Genomic DNA, 22,035 nt, shown 5'->3' with positions numbered 1-22,035 from the left:
ATTGGAAATGAAAGCTGAGTAGAAATTTATCAGAGGGACCATGCCTTATCTTGAGTAGCAGCTTTAATTCATCACTCTATTTAATACCACAATCCAGCACATGGATGGCTTTAGTTGAGTCTGTTCTGTTGAAAGTATTCAAGCCAAGTTTGAAATGTGAAGATAACATCTTCTCACCTGTTACAGAAGCCCTGTGAAGAGTTATGAGTGCTACCCTTTCTCTTCTGACTAAGTCAGTAAAAATAAAAAAAAAGAAGTATTAGAGGATTTTATCTTACCTTGACAGATCCATCAACAACAACAGAGTCAGAGACTAAGGACCTGACAACAGGATAGAAAAGGTTTCTGCTACATTCAGCTAACTTTTCAAATGTGTAAGAGTAAGAAGCATTCTCATACTACCAAGAGAATGTTTTGTAATTCTAGCACAATCTCTCTTTTTTATATGACTGAGAGCAGTGGCATCTAAAAACAGCCAAGAAGAGAAAGTTGATTTACTAGAAATAGTCAAATCTCATTCAGGTTACATCCTATTATCATAAAAAAAGGATGGACATCATTTATTAGTTTTCTCTTCCACTGTTTGATTAAAAGTTGGGTGATGATGGCTGAAAAACTTTTGTTCATTGTTTTGCTTAAATAAAAATGCAGATCTCTTTGCAAAATCCAGGACATTCTAGATGTAAAGAAGCAGGTCGAGCAACAACCATTGTTCGCAATGGTAAGTAAATGAGATATCACTTGTCTGGGTGATATTACACTACAACCATCAACTAGATCTGCAAACCAAGTCAAATAATTGTATGTGAATAGACAGATTAAAATTACACCAGTGAAGGGACTGGCATGAGCTAACCATTATGGATCTCTGGACAAAGATTATATGTTGAACTAACATGATAAAGACAGCCATTGACTGAGATCTTTGACTGCCTCCTCTTAAATATGAGTCCAAATTAATTTTTGATGATTATTGGGAAATATGTGACATCTTTTCATGTTCAGAATTGCTGAAGCATGGAATAAACTACCTGCATCAATTGTTAGTTGTCATGCCACTATGTTCTTCAGATCTTCTATGCTTCCTGAAATTTATGAACATTATGTGCAATACCCACTCCACACTTTTTCTTTTAACAACTCATTCAATGTTTCCTTCATGTGCATTATTCTGTGTTCTGTTCATGCACTTTGAGTTACTTTTTCTGATGAGTTGTAGTGCACCTGACCACTGTATGCAATAAGTTCATTGTTATTATTTTTATACCTGTCAATGATAACCTAAATAATCTTACAATGTTATTTTATGATATTCAATCACAATTTCAAGACAATGAATGCTGCAATGAAGGTACATGGCTTTGTGGTTAGGGTATTACACACAGGATCATAAGATTGTGGTTTCACTGCCCAGACTGGGCAGGGCATTCTGTTTCTGAGTAAAATGCTTCATTTCGTATTACTGTAAATGAGTTTCTGCAAAAGTTATGAAGTCAGTCCAGTGACAGACAAACCTCCAATTTAGGATGGGTAGTGTTGTAATCTGAACTACTTATATGTCTTGGAAATTAGGTTTATCTCTGGTCTCATGAGTCCTAGAGATCACAACAGATTTAAGTTGCTGCAATATTAAATATCTCCTTACAAATCAATAGCAGAATTATTTCCAATTATTTCTTCAGCCAAAATAGAGCTAAAATTCAGGACAATTATTAAGAAAGATATAGTCGATCAAACTGACCCTTATGTGTGAAATGTGAAATTATTACCAGAAAAATTTTAAATCTGAGATGGGCTGACACAGACTAAGTCTGGTATTGCAACATTCTTTCAACTTCATCATTCCTTCTCTTTTAATTAGTCTCTTTTTTCAGCATAGGACATGGGACCAGCATTTCTAAAGGAAGGATATAGAATTAATGCCAATATATAATCGGCACTTATTTTATTAGGTTTTTCTCTCCTTAAAAAGATTACTATGTGATTTTGCATTGAATATTTCTTATATACATAGTGTGTGTGTGAGAGAGAGAGAGAGTGCACGTGTGTGTGTGTGTGTGCATGCAAATGTGTATCTTGTTTTCATATGCACATGTATGTATATGTAAACAGAACATTGAATACCTCACTGTGCTGATGAAATTTGTGCACACTACTGTGCAGATACTGAATTAATTGACAATTAAAAACAAAATGTGCATTCTATGCCATATGAAATGTGGAGAATTCCATTAAGTACGCCACTATCAAAAATGATTTCACTCAATTTCTATGTCTTATAAAATGGCTTTGTGCCAAAATTAGAAAAAAATATTACTCATCTACTTATTTAACTTATAACAACAGGGTGTTATGTCATTACACCATATATCTTTTATCTTTTACTTGTTTCAGTCATTTGACTGTGGCCATGCTGGGGCACCATCTTGAAGGGTTTTAGTTGAATGAATCAAATCCAGGACATTTTTTTAAAGCCTGCTACTTATTCCATCAATATCTGTTGCTGAACTACTAAGTTACAAGAACGTAAACACACCAACACCAGTTGTCAAATGGTGGAGGGATGCAAACAAACAAACACATGCACACACACACACACACAGATATATACATCTATATATGACAGGCTTCTATCAGTTTCCATCTACCAAAATTCAATCACAAGACTTTAGTCAGCATGAAGCTATAGAAGAAGACACTTGCCCAATGTGCCATGCAGTGGGACTGAACCTGGAACCATGAAGTTGAGAAGCAAGCTTCTTCCCACACAGCCATGCCTGTGCCTATATATGTAATAATTAGAATGGTTGTAATTGGAATGTATTACAATCCTTTCTATTATAGGCATAAGGCCTGAAATTTTGAGGGAGGGGGCTAGTTGATTACATCGATCCCAGTGCTCAACTAGTACTTATTTTATCAACCCTGAAAATATGAAAGACAAAGTTGACCTCAGCAGCATTTCAACTCACAATGTAAATACAGATAAAATGCTGCTAAGTATTTTGTCTAGCATGGTAATGATTCTGCTAGCTTGATGCCTTATTAGAATATCTTTAATGTATGCATGCTCACACACATGCACTCAATACATTTATTGAAACCTTTCTTTGATTGATTGTCAGGTATCAAGCGGTTTGGAAGCATACGTTCCAGAAAGATTAGTAGTCAGTCTATCCGGTCAGATAAAAAGTTTTTAGAAGAGGAACAAATGGAAGGCGGTGATTCACAACAAGCTACTAGTGACCATGAAGCACAAGAAAGTCATACTGATCAAGATGCCTACGACGAGAAAAACTTGGGTCAAAATATGCCATGGATTAAAGTAAGATGACATCAATTGAATGTTTTGCAATGATTTTATAGAAATCTTTTTTATAAATTGAATATATCATTGAATTTATCTATAGATGTATGTTGAACTTTTATTTCTATGAGGGCACATGACCTAATGGTTAGGATGTTACACTCTCAATCGCAAGACCATGGTTCCAATTCCTGGACCAGGTGGTGTGTTGTGTTCTTGAGAAAACTCTCCATCTCATGTTGGTCTGTGATCACTTCAACACTTGATGTACAGTACAGTGTGCACCTGTACAGGCAATGTTGATTTGATGGAGGGAGTGAGCTAATGTATAACACATACATTTGATCATCGTTAACAAATCATCTGGTGCAGGTTGTTCAGCAAGAAATTGCAGAACCACCTTTCTCACACTACAGCAGACTACCATCATCATCATCATCATCATCATCATTATTACCATCATCATCATCATATCTTTGTTTTTTCATCATTAAAGGTTAAAATAGTTTAACATTAAACTGAATTGTTTCTCAGAAGTTTTAGTTGTAGTACATATTTAGTAACATTTAAGAAGGGAAATGTTTTGACTTGCTTAGCTTCATCAGACTGCATATGTGTGTGTGTATGTGTGATAGAGAGAGACAGAGAAAGAGAGCATCAGTTTCATCATCATTTAGCATCCCTATTCCATACTGGCATGCTTCAAAATCAGTTTCTGTCTAAACCATGCTAGAACAGACATTAAAACAAGCACCATTAATATTGTTGATTCAGTGTATTGTGCACTAACACCAGTCAGTATTGTTGTTTTATTTTATGTAATGAATTTCTTTCTTCTTTTTTTTTCAGATTGTTGTCCAACTTGCCAATTTGTCTAATTTCATTTGTACTCACCAAAATTATTGTCACCCATATTGTTATGAGCGACAGCGGCGCAGCTGTTCACGCTTAATCACAGCAGTGAATAAAATATATGAATCTGTAAAAGAAGTGGAAGTGAAGAAACCTCATAAAGTAGTTGATTTGAGTTCTACATTGCAGAAGGATAAACTCAAAAGAAAAGTATGTTCTTTACAAATAGTAATTATATAGCAAGGATGACAATGTATTCTTTACATATTGATTTTATTTATGCAGTCTTTGTTGTATGTATGTGTATCTATGAGTTAAATCATGTGTTTTCCAATATACAAGTCAATGAAGTGTGTATTGTAACCATGAACTGTAAGCATTCAAACATCATCATCACGACTACCTTTCCAAATCCTGCTACATTTCACATAGAATTTTTGGTCCTTCAAAGTCATCTTAGCATATAAGTCAACCTACCTTTTTCGTTGTAAGTTTTGGTCTAGAAAATTCAACTTATATGCTGGAAAATACACTTTTATGCTATTGGAACATCGGAAGTCTTCTTCCTCATGTAGTAATTCAAATTAAGGCATATTTGAATATTGGACGATCTTCTCAAGATCCATGAAATGATGTGTACTTAGCACAGCAAATTAAGGAAGCAGTCCCCAATTATAAATTCCTGAGTACTTTCTTTAAAAATACTGCACTTCTTCCACTTCCTAGGTATGGTTAGTACAGTCATGATGAAACAGGTTATACTAAACCGTTTTCTCCTCCTCCCCTAATGCATTCTATATTCAATTAATTTTCATTCATTTAAATTCTATTGTTGCTTCCCCTGCCAAGTCTTTTAGATAATCACTTTCATTCATCACTGCATTAAGCATATTAGCATCCAGTTTACTACTAAACCTGTCAATTCAATTAATTGTAGCTCTTATCATAGGATGTTTTATTTCCCAAATTATTTTGTAATAAATTTAACTACTGCAGTTTTTGTGGTCAGCAGTATTCATTAATGCATAATCAATCCTATCAATAGCTCATAAAGGATAAGAATGCATATGAAAAATGTAATGGTTACACACTTCTTAAAGATATTTTTGCATAACTGAAAATGAAATCACTTCTCATTAGAAGTAAAAAACAGGTCACAGATTTATTTTTTGTGATCTATAATTCATGTAAATTACAAAAAAGAAATTAAATTAAAACAGGTAGAATATTTGAGCCTGATATGATCAACTCAAATGCCAATGGGTTAAGAGACATGTTAAAGAAATTAGTCTATGTTATTTTACTTAATTGTTAAGACTGACATTTTCCCTTAAAAATGCTTGTAATTCCAGTAAATCTAGAACTTTGCAGAAGCTACCTATTCATGCAATTTGTAAAAAAAATGGTTTAAAAGTTATTTTTATAGTGTGTTTGTGTTACATTATATAAAATATGGGCTTTATTTTACCATAAAATCTTGGTTTAAATTTAATTTACTTATGATAATTGCCATGTTTGTCTTTTCCAGGAGTCCCTTTTTCAGCAAGCATCACCCACACGTAGAAGGGAGAGTACTCCTCTCCTTGAGAAAATTAAATCAGACGTATCCCTCTCTAAATTAAAATTAAGCTCTCCACATTGGAAGAAAGAAGAAAAGCCACACAAGGCAAAAGCTGAACCATTACCAATTGTTAAATATATCACCACTCAGGTAATTACCATCAATGAAATTTTTACTTCCCACTTTCGTATTATAGCACTATTAATCTTATCATTTGTACTTGTGCCCTAAGAAGAATGGCACCTCTCTTTATACTCACAAGCCCTCTTCAGTTAGAATCATAGAAAGCATGAGAGAGATTGTTGTAGTTAAAAAATAAAACTTGACAATTAATAGTTAGCAATTTTGTAGAAGCATTTAGGTCAAAAGAAAACTTGTTAGCACACCATTCTGTGAGAAAAACAGCACCATGATGCATTTCACTCTGCCAGATATTTGGAAACGACATGCTTTACTGCTTGGCATTTGCATCGGAAGCTCCAATATGAACATTTCAGAGTGTTTGAGTGTCCGCCTGAGGACATGTACTGAGAGTGATAAAAATCAAACTTCTAGTCAACATCATGGTGTTTAGAGTGATCACTAGTGATGACGATGTTATGCCTCCATTCATCTTCCCACATGGCCTCAGACTCAACACAGAAGCCTACATCAAGTACCTGGGGGAGATAGTGCTGCCCTGGGTCAAGAGGGTGGCTGCTAGAAGACCCTGTGTCTTGCAACAGGACTCTGCACCATACCACACAAGCAGGAGAACCAAGTCATGGCTGTCAGACAATTTCTGCGACCACATCACCCTTAACATCTAGCCACCTAACTCCCCAGATTGCAACCCCCTTGATTATTATGTGAGGGACACAGTTGAGCAAAAGACCAACAAAACTCCCTGTAACACCAAAGATGACCTGAAGGCAAAGAATTATGGCAGCATTCACCAACTTAAACAAGGAGACTGTTCAAAAGAGTTGCAGGAGATTCCGAAGTCATCTGGAGGCCATGGTTGAAGCCAATGGCAATTTTATTGAATAAGTTTACTCTTTAGTATTTCAAAATATTTTTTGTAATTTTGGTAAATATATTTGTTAAAATGAGATGTCAGTGTTATTTTCATTTTTGCATAATTTAGAAGATAGTTTATTCACTGCATCCTGTATATACACATATACATATATAAAATAGGTAGATAGATACATACATACATATATACATACATATGCGCATATGCTGAATTATTGAGAAATCTGCAGTTGCTCTATTCAAATTACAAGTTCAGGTTTATACCTGTAATTTTTGGGGCACTGAGACATGTAGGACACTGTAAATACCAACCTTGAGAAATTAGGCTTCCCAAAACCAGAAAGGAGAAAGTTGCTTCGAAGACTATAGATCCAAGCCATCACTAGAACTGTAAAAATATGTAAAACTTTCCAGAAGTTTATCATTCAAGTATATATGAGCATGTCTAGATATGCAAGTATATGCATGAGAAGACATACATAAAACAAAACGTACAAGTCTGCACATGTACATACATACATTTGTTATACAGATTTTTACAGTTTCAGTGATGGGTTGGATCTGTAGTCTTCGAATACATACATACATACAAAAATACTCTGTTGTTGATGTTGGAATTTAAATGAAGGAGCTTTGGATCTAGGTTAGAAACCAGCTCTTTCTCTATTGACAAGAAATCTTAAAATAAAACTGAATAATGACATGCATGCATGCACACACATGTGCATGCACACACACACACACACACATGCATACATACATACATAGATATCCAGCCCATCACTGGAGCTGTAAAAATTTGTAAAACTTTCCTGAAGTTTATCATTCTAGTATATATGAGCAAGTCTAGATATGCAAGTATATGCATAAGAAGACATACATGAAACAAAACATACAAATCAGCACATATACACACATACTAAAATACCCTGTTGTTGATGTTCAAATTCCAATGAAGGAGCCTTGGATCTAGGTTAGAAACTGGCTCTTTCTCTATTGGCAAGAAATCTCAAAATAAAACTGAATAATGACATAAATACATCCATACATGCATGCATGCATGCATACATACATACATACATACATACATACATACATACATACATACATACATACATACATACATACATACATACATACATACATACATACATACATACATACAGACAGACAGACAGACAGACAGACAGACTCAGTCACATACACACATATTTATTTATTTATTTATATGTTTATTGTGATATTTTTGTGAAAGACATCACACAAGTGATTAGCAGTTGCTCAAAGTTGCCGTCAAGGTACTACCAACCTATGCGACACGACATTGTCACAAAAACAATATACAATGCCATTTGGGAAAAAGACTGTCCTAGAATAAACATGAAGAATCAACCTGTTATTGAATACATGCACAAACACCAAGTCAAGGAATACTGGTGGAACATTCCTAACAAAACATCTCTCAAGTGTAAGCATAACAGGCTGGATATTGTTCTTTGGGACAGAAGAAAAAGTATATACCATCATAGAGGTTAGCTGTCCTACTGATGTAAATTAATGAATGTTTGACAAGTTGACAGACTTGAACATGTGAACTAAAGATGAGGCTTCAGTTATGTACAACTTCATTGTGGTTAGTAGTATTAAAGCAGATGTTGGAACAGATGATGGGAAGAGAGTTCTATAGATAACATTCAGGCTTGTCAGTAGGAAATATGTCATAATTGATAGTTAGGTTTATGAGAAGCGGAAGATCAGTTGCTGAAGGATACTTGCAATGCTAAGGTTTCCATACCAGGTTGGGACATGTAAGTTGATGGGAAACCTAAGACCAATTGTAAACATTGAATTCTCCAAATAAAATTGTCTCATAAAGACAAAAATATCTCATTGATGATCTCAACACAAGAGAGAAATAATCAAAGAAATCAGAAATGGAATCTAAATTGATTTGAATATGATGGTGAAAGAAAAAGCAACATATGGACAGTGTTTCGACCTGCTTCTTTTCAGGTGTATATAACATTTAAAATGATTTACACTAGGCTAGATAGAACCAAAAAGTTATCAAAAGCACAAATACAACTAGATCTAAAGCATATTTTTCTTTGACCTTTGAAAAGATTATTTAAAATAAATGATTTAATCCTTTAACTGTGTTGTTAAATTTCATGGTTATTCCAGTAGTGATGTTAAGTATTTGCCAAATGAATAGAGTTGGTATTTTCTGTATATCATTTTACCTCAATAAACTTGACATATCTCAGCAAAAAATAGTTTAAACATAAAATTTCTCAACAAAAGGGAGATTGATACACAAAACTGCTTTCTGCAGCCAAGGGTGATAAAAGTTTGAGTAGATATATCTGATTTCTACAGTAAAAGGGTTGATTACATTGCAGGCCAAATAGATAAAATATTGAACTAAGAGCACAAGAGTCAGAAGTCTTACATCAGCATTAGTGAGTGTATCTCTGAGTAGTTACTCTTTACTCTTTTACCCTTTCGCACATTCCAGTCTTTGACTGTGGCTATGCTGGAGCATTGCCTTTAGTCAAAGAAATCGACCCCCAGGACTTATTCTTTGTAAGCCTAGTACTTATTCTATCAGTCTCTTTTGCTGAAATGGTAAGTTTCAGGGACATAAACACACCAACATTGGTTGTCAAGCGATGGTGGGGAGGGGAGGGGGACAACCATTGACACAAAGACACACACACATAAATATATGCACATATATATATATATACATACGATGGGCTTCTTTCAGTTTCCGTCTACCAAATCAACTCACAAGGATTTGGTTGGCCCAAGGCTATAGTAGAAGACACTTGCCCAAAGTGCCATACAGTGGGACTGAACCCAGAATCATGTGGTTGGGAAGCAAGCTTCTTACCACACAGCCGTGTCTGTGCCTACTTATTCTATGTACATCAATTTACTTAGCTTTCATCAACAGGGACCACAACTCTAAAAGAATTTACTTGCAACAGTGCTTGTCTCTTGTGAATTCTATGGATCTCAAAATTACATAAAAAGATTAACATTTTTCTAATTATTGTACTGTATCTTCCACCAAATGTTATGATGACAGTACGTTTAAATATTTGTTGTGCAAGATTTTTTATGTGAAGTCGTGTGTTGAAACAGATATTGCTTTATTTCAGAATGGTCATATTGCCAGTTTAGCCAATAAAAACACACGCACTATATATTTGGTGTTATTTTGCTTCAGTGATATTTATTTTTTACATTAATCTTAGTAAGGAGAGACACAAATACAAAAGAAGAAAACAAAGGACCACTGATGCGGTCACAGGAGTGTGACGAAAGAACTCTGGCCGAAATAAGATTAAGATTAATGTAAAAAATAAATATCACTGAAGCAAAATAACACCAAATATATAGTGCGTGTGTTTTTATTGGCTAAACTGGCAATATGACCATTCCGAAATATAACAATAAGTTATGATGACATATTGACTTAAATTTTTGATGTTTTAAAGAACAACAGATTAAAGATGTATCATATAAAAAAAAAATCAGCTTCAGCATATTCTAATTCCCTATCTTTATGTATACTTTTATTTCCTTAAGGCACATAATCTTACCCAGTCCCCAATGGCAGTTGTGACTAAGGCAGCACCTATATTATCTGAAAATACTTTTGTTGATATGATGCCCGTAGCATGGGAACTCATTTTGGAAAGTGATCAGGAATTGGCTGCTTCTGCAGGTAAGACAGACATATTTTCTTGTTAAGTCAGTATATGAAAAATGCCATCCTTGCTTTTTACATGAAAAATATTTAAAAAAAACAGACTGGCTCTTGTTGACACCCTAGCACTTAACTATCTTATATGTTACTCAAATTCAACTTGAAACTTACTTTCCATATACACCTTAGACTTTAATGAAAACAGCAAAACATTAGTCTAAATAAATTGATCCAAAACATGGTTAAGTTAAAGCTGGTAACATTTAATATTCTGAGTTCATTCTATCCAGTCAGAAACGATCTCACACACACACACATGCATGTATCCATTTTATTTCATATTAGCATGGGTTAAATTAATATATGAGGAGCAGTTAAAAAAGTGTCTGATTTTTATTTTTTTCCCACCAAAACTAATATCACATAGGCAAAATATTTTAAATGGGAAGTGATTCCATCCTTCCTGTGCATGCTTGAAAATCTTCACACTGGTGGGCCATATCAGTTCTCAGCTATTATGTTGAGAGTACAGACATATAGTCTGCACTCATCGAATTTTTGTTTTCATGCAAGATGACTGAACACATTGAGCATAGACCCATGTCTCATCATCATTGATGATGGTTTTCATGATGTCTCAGCCATGGTTTGCACTGTCCACGATGTTCTGAGTGACTTCCATGCAGTTTCTTTTGCTGCTCTGCCAGCACCTTGGGGACGAATTTTGCCGACACCCTCTGAATGCACAAATCCTCTATTACAATGGAATATGTTGAGCCTGTGCTTATTCTCACTTCTTGAGCAATTTCCTGGATTGTTACATGATGATCTTCCATGATATTTCCCCAAACCTTCTCAATCTATTCCAGGATCAGTACATTCCATTTTGATTTCCACCTACCAGACCTTCTCACAAGACACTTTCCAAAGGAGCCACACATTCTCTCTCTCTCTCTCTCTCTATATATATATATATATATATATATATATATATATATGATAACAATTATATATAATAACATTATATAATTATATTAGGAAACAGGAAAAAACCCTGCTCCAACATGTTGTAAGAATATGCCAAAAAACGTTATAAACCACCTTTAGCAACTGCAAAAATATGGGTTGTAGACGGGCAAATGAAAAATACAAAATAAACTCCACAATAAATTGTGTATTGGTCCAATTTCAAGACTAAAGCAGTAAAATAGCTTATTTCCCATCCTCAGCACAATATTTAAAGAAACATAGTCACAAATATTTATACATACCCCCATGAAACAAATTTGTACAACCATGTGCAAATATCTGCGCTTATACTTTAAAATAAACTCAAATTTTTACTTTTCATTTCAGCTGTGTATTTTTTAAATCCAAAATATTGTATCTTTAGTTCCATTATTTACAATATCCCTGCATGTCTCACATCTGTTTTCATTCCTCCACTTCACTCTCTATTTCATATCTTATCTAGAATAACTATTGCTTAACCATCTTCTCATACCGTCTCCAATGAAGGGATATATAAAATATCCCAGAAACAGCTGTAAGATCTATTTATAAATGTTCTGAAATCTTTACAGCCTTGGATTTTTTTATCTCATTCTGTTAATTTTTTTATATATACACATGATGATATACGACCTACGTTGGACTCTTCATTCACATAATCACCAGACCTGGAGCTTAACTATAGTCTGTCCATAGCACTTACTCAGCATTACCTGACACCTTCTTGTCACCATCACCTCTCATAGCCTATATATATATATATATATATATGGAATATTCCATGTTTACAATTGTAACTTATTCATTGCTCTATTCATATCCTTACATTTGTATCATCATCAACTAATTTCCTTTTTCTAAAAAATACACTAACTTTTAACACAACTCAGTATATGTCTTAATAATATAAATTATCATCATACAACAAACTAATCAACTAACATTTACTACTCCATTCTTAGCTACTGTGTTCCTGCTAACTTCTGTGAAGGCCCCAGATAAAGCACAAGCCATGCTTGTAAGAGAAATGCAGCATGAAGATGTTAACCATCGAATTAATTCCATTCTAAGGTTTGAAATTGATCTGTTTATTTGTTATTTATTTATTTATTTATCATTTTTTTATCTTTTGATTGTTTCAGTCATAGGACTGTGGCCATGCTGGAGCACCACAGTAAAAGGTTTTGTCAAACAAATTGACCTCAGTACTTTTTTTCTAAGTCTGATACTTGTTCTGTTGATCCTTTTTTTATTTTTGCTGAGCCACTAAGTTATGGAGATGTAAACAAGCCAACACTGGTCATCAAGTGGAAGGAATGGGATAAAGAACAGAAAGACAGATACATGCACGCACACTCACAGAGGCTTCCACACAGTTTCTGTCTACTAAATTTACTCACAAGTTATAGTTCCATGCAGGGCTATAGCAGAACTTGCCCAAGGTGCTGTGTAATAGGACTGAACTCAAAACCACATAGTTCCAAAGCATGATTTTTAACTACACAACCAAACCTAATTTTGAATTCCAAGGTCAATAAAATACTTATCCGTAACAAACTGAGATAAATTTAACCAACTCTGCACCTTAAACCAACAAATTTATAGCCTTATGTTAAAGTTAAAAACCATTCTTGTAGAACTGCTTGCAGTATTCTGTTATGGCTTTTTATTTTCTCAGTTCATTTAGCTATCCATCCTGCATTTGTATCCCATTGCAGTCAATTTTGCATCCTTATGTGATCAATATAATAAAATTCTGCTCAAATACTAAAGATAAAAGGTAAAGATCCTCTTCGGTCATGAATGACCATGGGATTGCACCTACAATGTTACCCTTTGAAGCACAAGCCTGGGCAAGGTTGTGAAGGCTTGTGGCTCAGTGGTTAAAGTGTTGGGTTTGTGGGTTGTGCTCTTGAGCAAGACACTTTATTTCATGTTGCTCCAGTTTACTCAGCTGTAGAAATGAGTTGTGACATCACTGGTGCCAAGCTGTATCCACCTTTGCTTTTCCCTTGGATAACATTGGTGGCATGGAGAGGGGAGACTGGTATGCATGGGTGACTGCTGATCTTCCATAAACAACCTTGCCCGGACTTATGCTTCAGAGGGTAACTTTCTAGGTGCAATCCCTTAGTCATTCATGACCAAAGTGGGTCTCTTCTTCTCAATTTAATCACCTAGTCACCTCCCTCAAATTTCAGACCTTGTGACTATAGTGGAAACAATCATTATTATTATCATTATGATTATGGTTATGATTATTAAGGTGGCAAGCTAGCAGAATAATTAGCATGCTTGGTTAGATGCTTGGCAGTATTTTGTCCATCTTCATGTTCTGAGTTCAAATTCCACTGAGGTCGACTTTGCCTTTCATCCTTTCTGGGTCGGTAATGTAAGTACCAACTGAGTACTGTGGTCGATGTGATCGACTTACCCCTCCCCCAAATTTCAGGCCTTGTGCCTATAGTAAAAAGAATCATTATTATTATTATTATTATTATTATTATTATTATTATTATTATGTAAATGCTTAGTGATATTTCTTCTTGTTCTATATGTTCCGAGCTCAAATCCTGTCAAAGTCAACTTTGCCTTTCCTCCTTACAGGATTGATAAAATAAAGTACAATTTAAATACTGGGGTTGTAATTGAATTACTTCTTTCCCTTTAAAATTGTTGGCCTTGTACCAAAATTAAAAAGTATTATTATTATTATTATTATTATTATTATTATTATTATTATTATTATTATTATTATCATTATCATTATCATTATTATTATTATCTTGTTTCAGATTTGGTACACTTTGGCAATTTCGCTACCAAGTATGGCCTCGCATGGAAGAAGGTGCAAACAATATCTTTAAGGTAAATTAATGAACCCATGGTAATAGTTGCACACAGCAGTTATTACTTTGAATTATGTTTGTGTTTTATGAAATGTATGTGGAAATGACTTAATAGAGAAAGTATTGGGCAACCAAATCAAAAGTTCTGAGCTCTGATTCATTTTAAGTACATTATTATTATGTCTCTGCATACTATACTTAATTCTGATTGTCAGGACAGCTGGGAAAGTTATCTTATCTACTTAGAGATTTGTAGCATCTTGCATTCTCAAAACTATGAAACTGTGAAAACATTTTTATCATTAAGTGATTGGGTGGAGTCCTGTGATTATGAATTCAAATATGAATGCATATTGCATTGTAGCTTTAGACAAGGTATATTACTTAACTGTGTTCAATCTGTATATGTACATATCTATCTATCTATCTATATATATATATATATATATATAATACCGTCCAACCCATGATAGCATGGAAAGGGATGCTAAACGATGATGATGATGATGATATATATATATATATATAATATATATATATATATATATATATATATATATATACACACAATCATCATTTAACAACTATTTTCCATGTTGTCATGGGTTAGATTGTTTGATAGGATCCGACAAGCTGCAGGACAGCATTGAGCTTTAGCAGTAGATGAAAAACAAGGGTGAAAGTGTGGTTAATGGTAATTATCAGTAAAAAGTAGAAAGGTGAGAGAGAGAAAAAATGGCTCAGGAAGGAGGTGATGACAAGTAGCAGCAAATTGCTTATCATCTCAATTCTTTGTCATCTCCTCCATGAGGCTCAACATTTTGAAATCAACCTTCACTACTTCATCCCATGGTTAATTATACATATTATACATTATATAATGTAAACTTACATTCTTATTAAAATTAAATTACATAGATATGCACATACACATATGTATCTGTGTGGGTGAGTGTGTTAATGTATGTGCATGTATGTGTGTATTCTAATAAAATTGATTTATTTGTTGTATGCATAACACATTTATATTTATCCATGCCAGTTTGAAGAAACCAGTGTTAAAAATTATGATTGTGTTGATGTATATATACACATACATATATTTACTTAGGTGTTATATGTGTATATTTCTCATTATTTGCTAGGTCCCTCCACCAAATATCGACTTTACTTTGCCTTCACCAACAATTGGATTACCTAGTCAAACTGTTATAGATCCTCCATGGAAACCACTTTTTAAAGCAAAGATTGAGGAAGTTACATTAAATCAAGAAGAAACAGTATGTATTATGTTTTTTGTCTGTTTTTATGTTACTTATTTTTTTTTTTTAATGTTGACAATCATTGTAAAAGGGTGAAATGTAGAGTTGGAGAGGCCCAAAGTTATGAGATCCTTTAGAAACTTTATCTAACAATTATTAACATAACTGTGTAACTGAATTGGAGAAAAATGCTACCAAATTGCTAAAGAAATATATGCTAGGAGGAAAGGCTTACTTCTTTAGAACTTAAAATATTTTTTTAATTATTGTTTCGAGATATTTGTCAATAGCAAAATAATACTGGAAATTTATTCTCAATGATTAAATGCATTTAATTCTTAAGATTAAAATGTTCCTCATTCAAACGAATTTGACATTGAATATATAAATGAAAGTAGTTAGGCAGTTCCTAATCATTTATACAAAGTCTCTACTGAAAATTTCTGGCTTGACTTACAATTTAATCAAAATCGTCCCCCTTTAAAATAGAACCCTCCACTCTTGCTACAATACTCCCAAAGTTCTTACCAGTTTTGGAATATGTCCTGAAAAGCTTTTTCTCAAATAATGTGCAGATCTTATGGTGAATTTTCTTCAATCTCTTTGTGTAAAAGTGGCAACCTTTCATAGTGGATTTGGAGACAAAAATAGTCATAGATAAGGTATAACATTTGAGCAAATGCATTCCTATGATGAAATATCTAGATTTTCTTTGTCTAAGCCTCTTCTTTCATACTGCCTCCCTCAAATGCTTCAGGACATTCAACTATATCTTTTTATTGATTGCCTGACCACATGGAGCAAATTTATGAGTTAATTTGCTCTGTCAATCAAAACAGAGAGTCAACATCACCTTGACATTTAAGAAACTGTGACATGTATTTTTACATTGCAGCAGCAATAATCTAACCTACTGCAATGACTGCCTTTCTGTTTTGACATCGTAGTTGTACATCCATGTTTCATCACCTCCTACATTTTCAGAAATTTTCACCAGTAATTGAACAAACAAACAGACTCTGATCATGACTCAGTTCTCTTTTTGTTCACCTACAAGCAGATATGACAAATTTTGTGGTAACACAACACCTTTGCAATTTTTTTGTAAAAATCATGTGACACAAATTTTTACAGATGCTTACTTCTTCAGCAGTTTCATGGACAAGCAATGATTTTCACTGATTACTGCATACACTTTTGAAATGTGATTACTGTATGTTGGCAGACAAAAGATTCTCCATAGAGGTTTGTTGCCACATTAGAAAAGTCCCCTTAAAAATTTTTACCACTTCAAAACATGATTCATTATTCCACTTGTGACAAATTGATAATACTAAACGTAGCTTCACTTTAGCATGTGTAGATCAATGAAGATGTGATAATAGCCATGTTGTGGCCATTATCCCATCTAAGGTCAAGATTATCCTTACACAACACTACCTTCATGAGCACACTGCATTGGCTGACTGGTCGGTGCACTAATTTTATTATTCTGATTTCTTTCTGAACATATCTAATACATTAAAAAATTGCTAGTTGTACGTAAAGATTAACAAAATTAAAAGATCATTGCAGACATTATGAAAATACAATTATTATCATAGTTTAAAAAATACCCAGCTAAGTAACAAGTTTAGCTCACACCAAAATATAATTATTAACAAGGCTCTTACCAAAGCATAAAATCAAGTAAACAAGTTTAATTGGTTCCAGCAAAACAGTGGAAACAACAGCAACAACAAAAGCAGAATCAAAAGTGCCTCTAAATGGTCACTCAGTCAGCAAGAAATAGCAGCTAAATCTCACTCAAATATGAACCTCTCATAAGAGAAAAGACACACTGATTATTGTGATCCTTGTACACTGAGTCTCCCCAAAAGACACAGATCTGCTGAATCAAAAGTGATCTCAACTAAACTACAACCTTAGGAATATTTGAAGTATGTAATGTGAAAGATTGGTATTTTAGTATTTATATATATATATAACATATTCCAGTGAATTATTCCCTGAGATTTCCTCCAATATCATTAACATAAATATCTGTTTCTTGTTAATCTGATATATTCAGAAAACTTTAGTAACTGCAACAACCACTCGTCGCAAACAACAGCAAGAAATGATTCTGCGTGCGCTGCGTGCTGAAGAAGAACGCAAGAGAATTGGCCGTGAAAATTTCCCACTGACCACTACTCCAGTATTGCAACTTGCCGCTTATGAACCTGCCCTTCATCATGTTAGTGAAGACCATGAAGAAGGTAACCTCGAACCCCTTTATTTTGTATACTGTATACAAATATTTTTTCATTTTTTTTTATGTATGTATTTTCAATGGTAAATTTGAGAATTTAACCATACACAAAGATTGCTTTATTATTTCAGCCTTTTAGTTATGCTGTATCAATATATTTGATTGATTTGGAAGCTGTTAATAAGGAAAATCTGGTAGTAGCTCAGGAGATGTTTAAAGAAATTTTGAAAATTTTTGAAATGAATATTATTACTGTTTAACAGTTATTTTTCCATAGTGATGCTGGTTGGATGGTTTTCCTCTTCAACATCTCTCCATGCATTTCAAGCTTGTGCTATTTCATTTGTAAAGCTCAACATTCTTAGGTGTGACTTAACTGCTTCTTCATTTGTCTGACTTCATTTATCTGCCATTGGATCTTTTTGATCTTTTACACCCTTTATTTATTCCCAATTTAAATTACAGTCAAATTTCACTCAAAGTGCACCATAGCACATTGAATTTGCAAAGGGCACATTGAATAATGTTGTCCAAGCTTTATTCCTGAAGAGATAGAGCTGTTATGGTAAAAATATTTTTACCTATTCAGGACTGACATGGATTAAACAAGATCATCATACCACCTTAATAATTCTCTCCTATAAACATAAGAAAATATATTTGTACTCTACTTATTTAATAAAGTAATATTAGTTATCATAAATTGATACTACATATCATAAAAGTAAAAATCATATACCTAGTGGACTATCATCATCAAATCTCTATTCATTTGTTACACCTTCTCTGAAATTACTGCTGTTTTTCACTGACATACAGTAACACACATTTTACACATCTCAGTTTTCAACCTCATAGTTTTCTTTTTCTCCTTTTGTTATTTTCAATTGTGAGCAATAGGCTATTTGACACAGGGCTTTCAAAATAGAAATGCAATGTGCATATGATAGTACGCTTAAAGTGTGCAGAAGATGTATGTGCAAAGTACCAAAGAGGGTTGTAAAAGACTGTGCTCAGTTATGAAATACTTAGCTGAATAAGAGGTAATCTGTACAGATGAAAATATTTTTTTAATCTACCTTCAACACTAATGATGTGATGTAGGTAACACAATTTTACTTCTTCCAGTAAGCTATCAAAGAACTTGTTGGTCTTCAGTTTGTAGATGCTCATTCCGATTCATACTCTTGTTCATCTAAAATTCTGTTTGCTACTTAGCTTACCAGAAGTTCTACCGTTTCTTTGTGGAGCAGAGTCTCGTTACCCATGATATTGGACTCTTTCATTCGCTAATTACTTTATCTTCACCATGTTAGATCTCTAAGCCTTCCAGTGTTTTGAATTTTATTGAATTTATTTTGAATAGATTCTATAAATCAAAACTATCATCAGCAAACATGAGTTTCAAAATAATGAAGTCTCAAACTTTATATGATGCCCTTAGAACTTAAGATGAAGAGGAAAGAGATTTTGTGGACAGTCATATGAGCACTAAATTTTTCTATGTTTACTTTTGATTTTGAATTTATTTTCAACATTTGCATAGATGACTGGAGTTCAGCTTACACACACACATGTAGACACACACAAATGTATGATAATCATAAAATCATAAAATATAGAAGAAATGTGGTAACTGTATATTAACTGACCCTGGATCTCCTAGCAAATGGCTAGCACTCTCCACTAATTGGCCCTTGTTGGTGATCAATGGCAGATAATGCAGAAGTAGATCATTAAATTGGCAGAATCAAGTAAATAGAGCTGATATATCAGTGTTGGTGAAAAGAAACTTGGAGGTTGTTGGCTGAAGAAGCTCATCTCACATCTCACATTCCTGTATGGAAAATAAAGTATCAAATATGATGATAATGATCAAAATAATTATTTAAGCTGCTTGGATCAGATTTTATTTTATGTTTTGATAATTGAGAAATTTGTGGTAAGTTTTAGTATTTTTTTTAAATGTATATTTTCAATAATAATTTGAATGCTATGTTTCTCAGGAACTTTTTTTTATTGTTTGTTTCAACATAACATTTATCTAACCATGTTGTTGTAAATGCTTATACTGTTTGTTGCCTTGTTTGATGCATCTTAATGTGATGTATGCATTATATTGTGGGATTACTAAAAACAATGCATTCATATTAGTTCTGTATATATATATTTATATATTTATATCTTGTTTGAATAATTGATAACTTGTATAACATTTCATTTTTTTAATGTTTTTCTTTCTGCTTTTCATTACTAAATATTCTTGGAATAGTTATTAATTACTACAATACAATTTATTAATATTTATTACAATATATAAACATCATATATAAAAACAATGATTTCTCACACAAATACAAGACCAGAGTAATTAATAAATTTTTATATAACTTGATTTTATATTTGTTACTAAATTGATGAAATAACTTTTCAATTAATTTTGATTTTTGATTGAATAATAAAATTATAAATTTTTGTTTAAACTATTGAACCTTCAACTCCAAAATTTTTATGTTGACAGATTTTTGCACAAACACCTAAAGGGGACAAAAATGTACAAAAATTCATGGTCTCAGGGTTTTATTGTATAGAGTATTGCTTTCAAATTTTATAAAAACAATTCTCTACCTTCAAATTAATACTGAGCAATTAGGTTTGATATTAATTCATTTATTTCTTTTATCGACTTTATATATAACTGAGTATGTTTATATATCCACCAACTGAAGAATGTCAACAGGATTGTAAATATTCTGATTCTTTTATCTTTGTTTGTTGGGTGGTACAATGTTTTTATTCCTCTTTCAGTCATATCTTTGACTTCAGCTCTCGGTGAGTAAGCTCATAGCTTTTAAATATTGTCCCTAATGCATATGTCTAGTAAAAAAAATAGGGGCTAAACTTTTCTTTAATATCACACAGACACTCAGTACATGACTCACATTTAGAAAATTTGATGAATTCACATTATTGTATGTATTATACACCTAACAGCCACATACAGCAATATATTGATGATGATGTTAATAATGAATGTAGATTATAGACAGTATAATTTGAAGATAATTGTATACATTGAAAATATACATTTGTTTGGTTATGCAAAGAAAACATTCAGTAATAACAACAATTAGGAAGGGCATCCAGCCATAGAAACATTGCCAGTTCAGACTGGGCCTGGTGCAGCCTTCTGGCTTCCCAGACCCCAGTTGAACCATCCAACCCATGCTAGCATGGAAAGCGGACGCTAAACGATGATGATGATCATCATCATCATTAACATTAATAACAACACTAATAATAATTTTAACAATGATAAAAAATAATAGAATTAATAGCAATAATAATAATTCTATTGTTTCAGTTAGGAAGACTACATTAGATTTGCTGTAAAAGTGAAATACAAAGTTTCCCAAAAACTTATCAAAAAATTTCACTCCCAAAATTCAAAATAAATCAGAGAATAAAAATTAATTTATAGTCTTAGTTCACACTAATTCAAATTATATATTGTGTATGATTGGTATGCAAAAACTATGATGCATTGCAGATCTATCCAACCCATGCCATCATACAAAATCATTATCATTATCAAGATTTCATCAAATTTATAATTTTGCTGAAACATGCAATTCATATATAAAAATAAAATAGCAAAATTTTAAGCAAAATAATTTTAAAATTGGTTATAGAATGTAAAGAATATAGTTGTATAATTGTAATACCCTGGTATTATAAAATAATTTTAATACATCACATCTATGTTTTAATGACTACACTTTTCTCTACCACGGTGCAACTTTTTTAGTCCTAACATAAAATCTTAGATCAAAACCACTTGTTCAGTTGAAAGAGTTACATGTTTTCTTGGGAGTGACAGCTACCAAATTGTTTTAAAACAAAGTTCAAAATATTCTTTTTTAATCTATATGCATTTAAACAGTAGTACCAAACTATTGTGGTGTGTCACACTCCAGAATCTTCATTCAAAAGAAGAAACTTTTTACTTACAATTAAGTGATAGTCAAGAAAGTATATTTTTAGTTTCCATTGTGTTCTCTTTTAAAAGAAAATCATTAAAATCATTAAAACTAAGAACAGAATTTCTTCCTATGTTCTGAAGTCTTATAAATAATATTAGGTATATTCCATTACTAGTTGTCACATTTTATTCATTTTTATTTGAATATTTTTTAAAGTTAAAATG

At 32.9% G+C, this 22,035-nt stretch overlaps 1 protein-coding gene across 2 annotated transcripts in view; it reads left to right on the top strand.

Annotated features, from left to right (window-relative positions):
- Positions 1-22,035, top strand: part of LOC115225425 (protein unc-80 homolog) — a 318,484-nt gene that overhangs the window by 148,884 nt on the left and 147,565 nt on the right. For both annotated transcript variants that reach the window (XM_036498583.1, XM_036498580.1), the window contains 9 exons: positions 3,126-3,325; positions 4,157-4,369; positions 5,688-5,870; positions 10,335-10,473; positions 12,429-12,537; positions 14,262-14,334; positions 15,461-15,595; positions 17,649-17,835; positions 20,637-20,660. In XM_036498583.1, coding sequence (XP_036354476.1) covers positions 3,126-3,325; positions 4,157-4,369; positions 5,688-5,870; positions 10,335-10,473; positions 12,429-12,537; positions 14,262-14,334; positions 15,461-15,595; positions 17,649-17,835; positions 20,637-20,660 — 1,263 coding nt within the window. The remainder of the gene's footprint in view (positions 1-3,125; positions 3,326-4,156; positions 4,370-5,687; positions 5,871-10,334; positions 10,474-12,428; positions 12,538-14,261; positions 14,335-15,460; positions 15,596-17,648; positions 17,836-20,636; positions 20,661-22,035) is intronic.

The sequence above is a fragment of the Octopus sinensis genome, linkage group LG2 (assembly GCF_006345805.1).
Source record: "Octopus sinensis linkage group LG2, ASM634580v1, whole genome shotgun sequence".
NCBI lineage: Eukaryota > Metazoa > Mollusca > Cephalopoda > Octopoda > Octopodidae > Octopus > Octopus sinensis.
The sequence above is the reverse complement of the archived record's forward strand: the minus strand, read 5'-3'. Positions and strand labels throughout refer to the sequence as shown.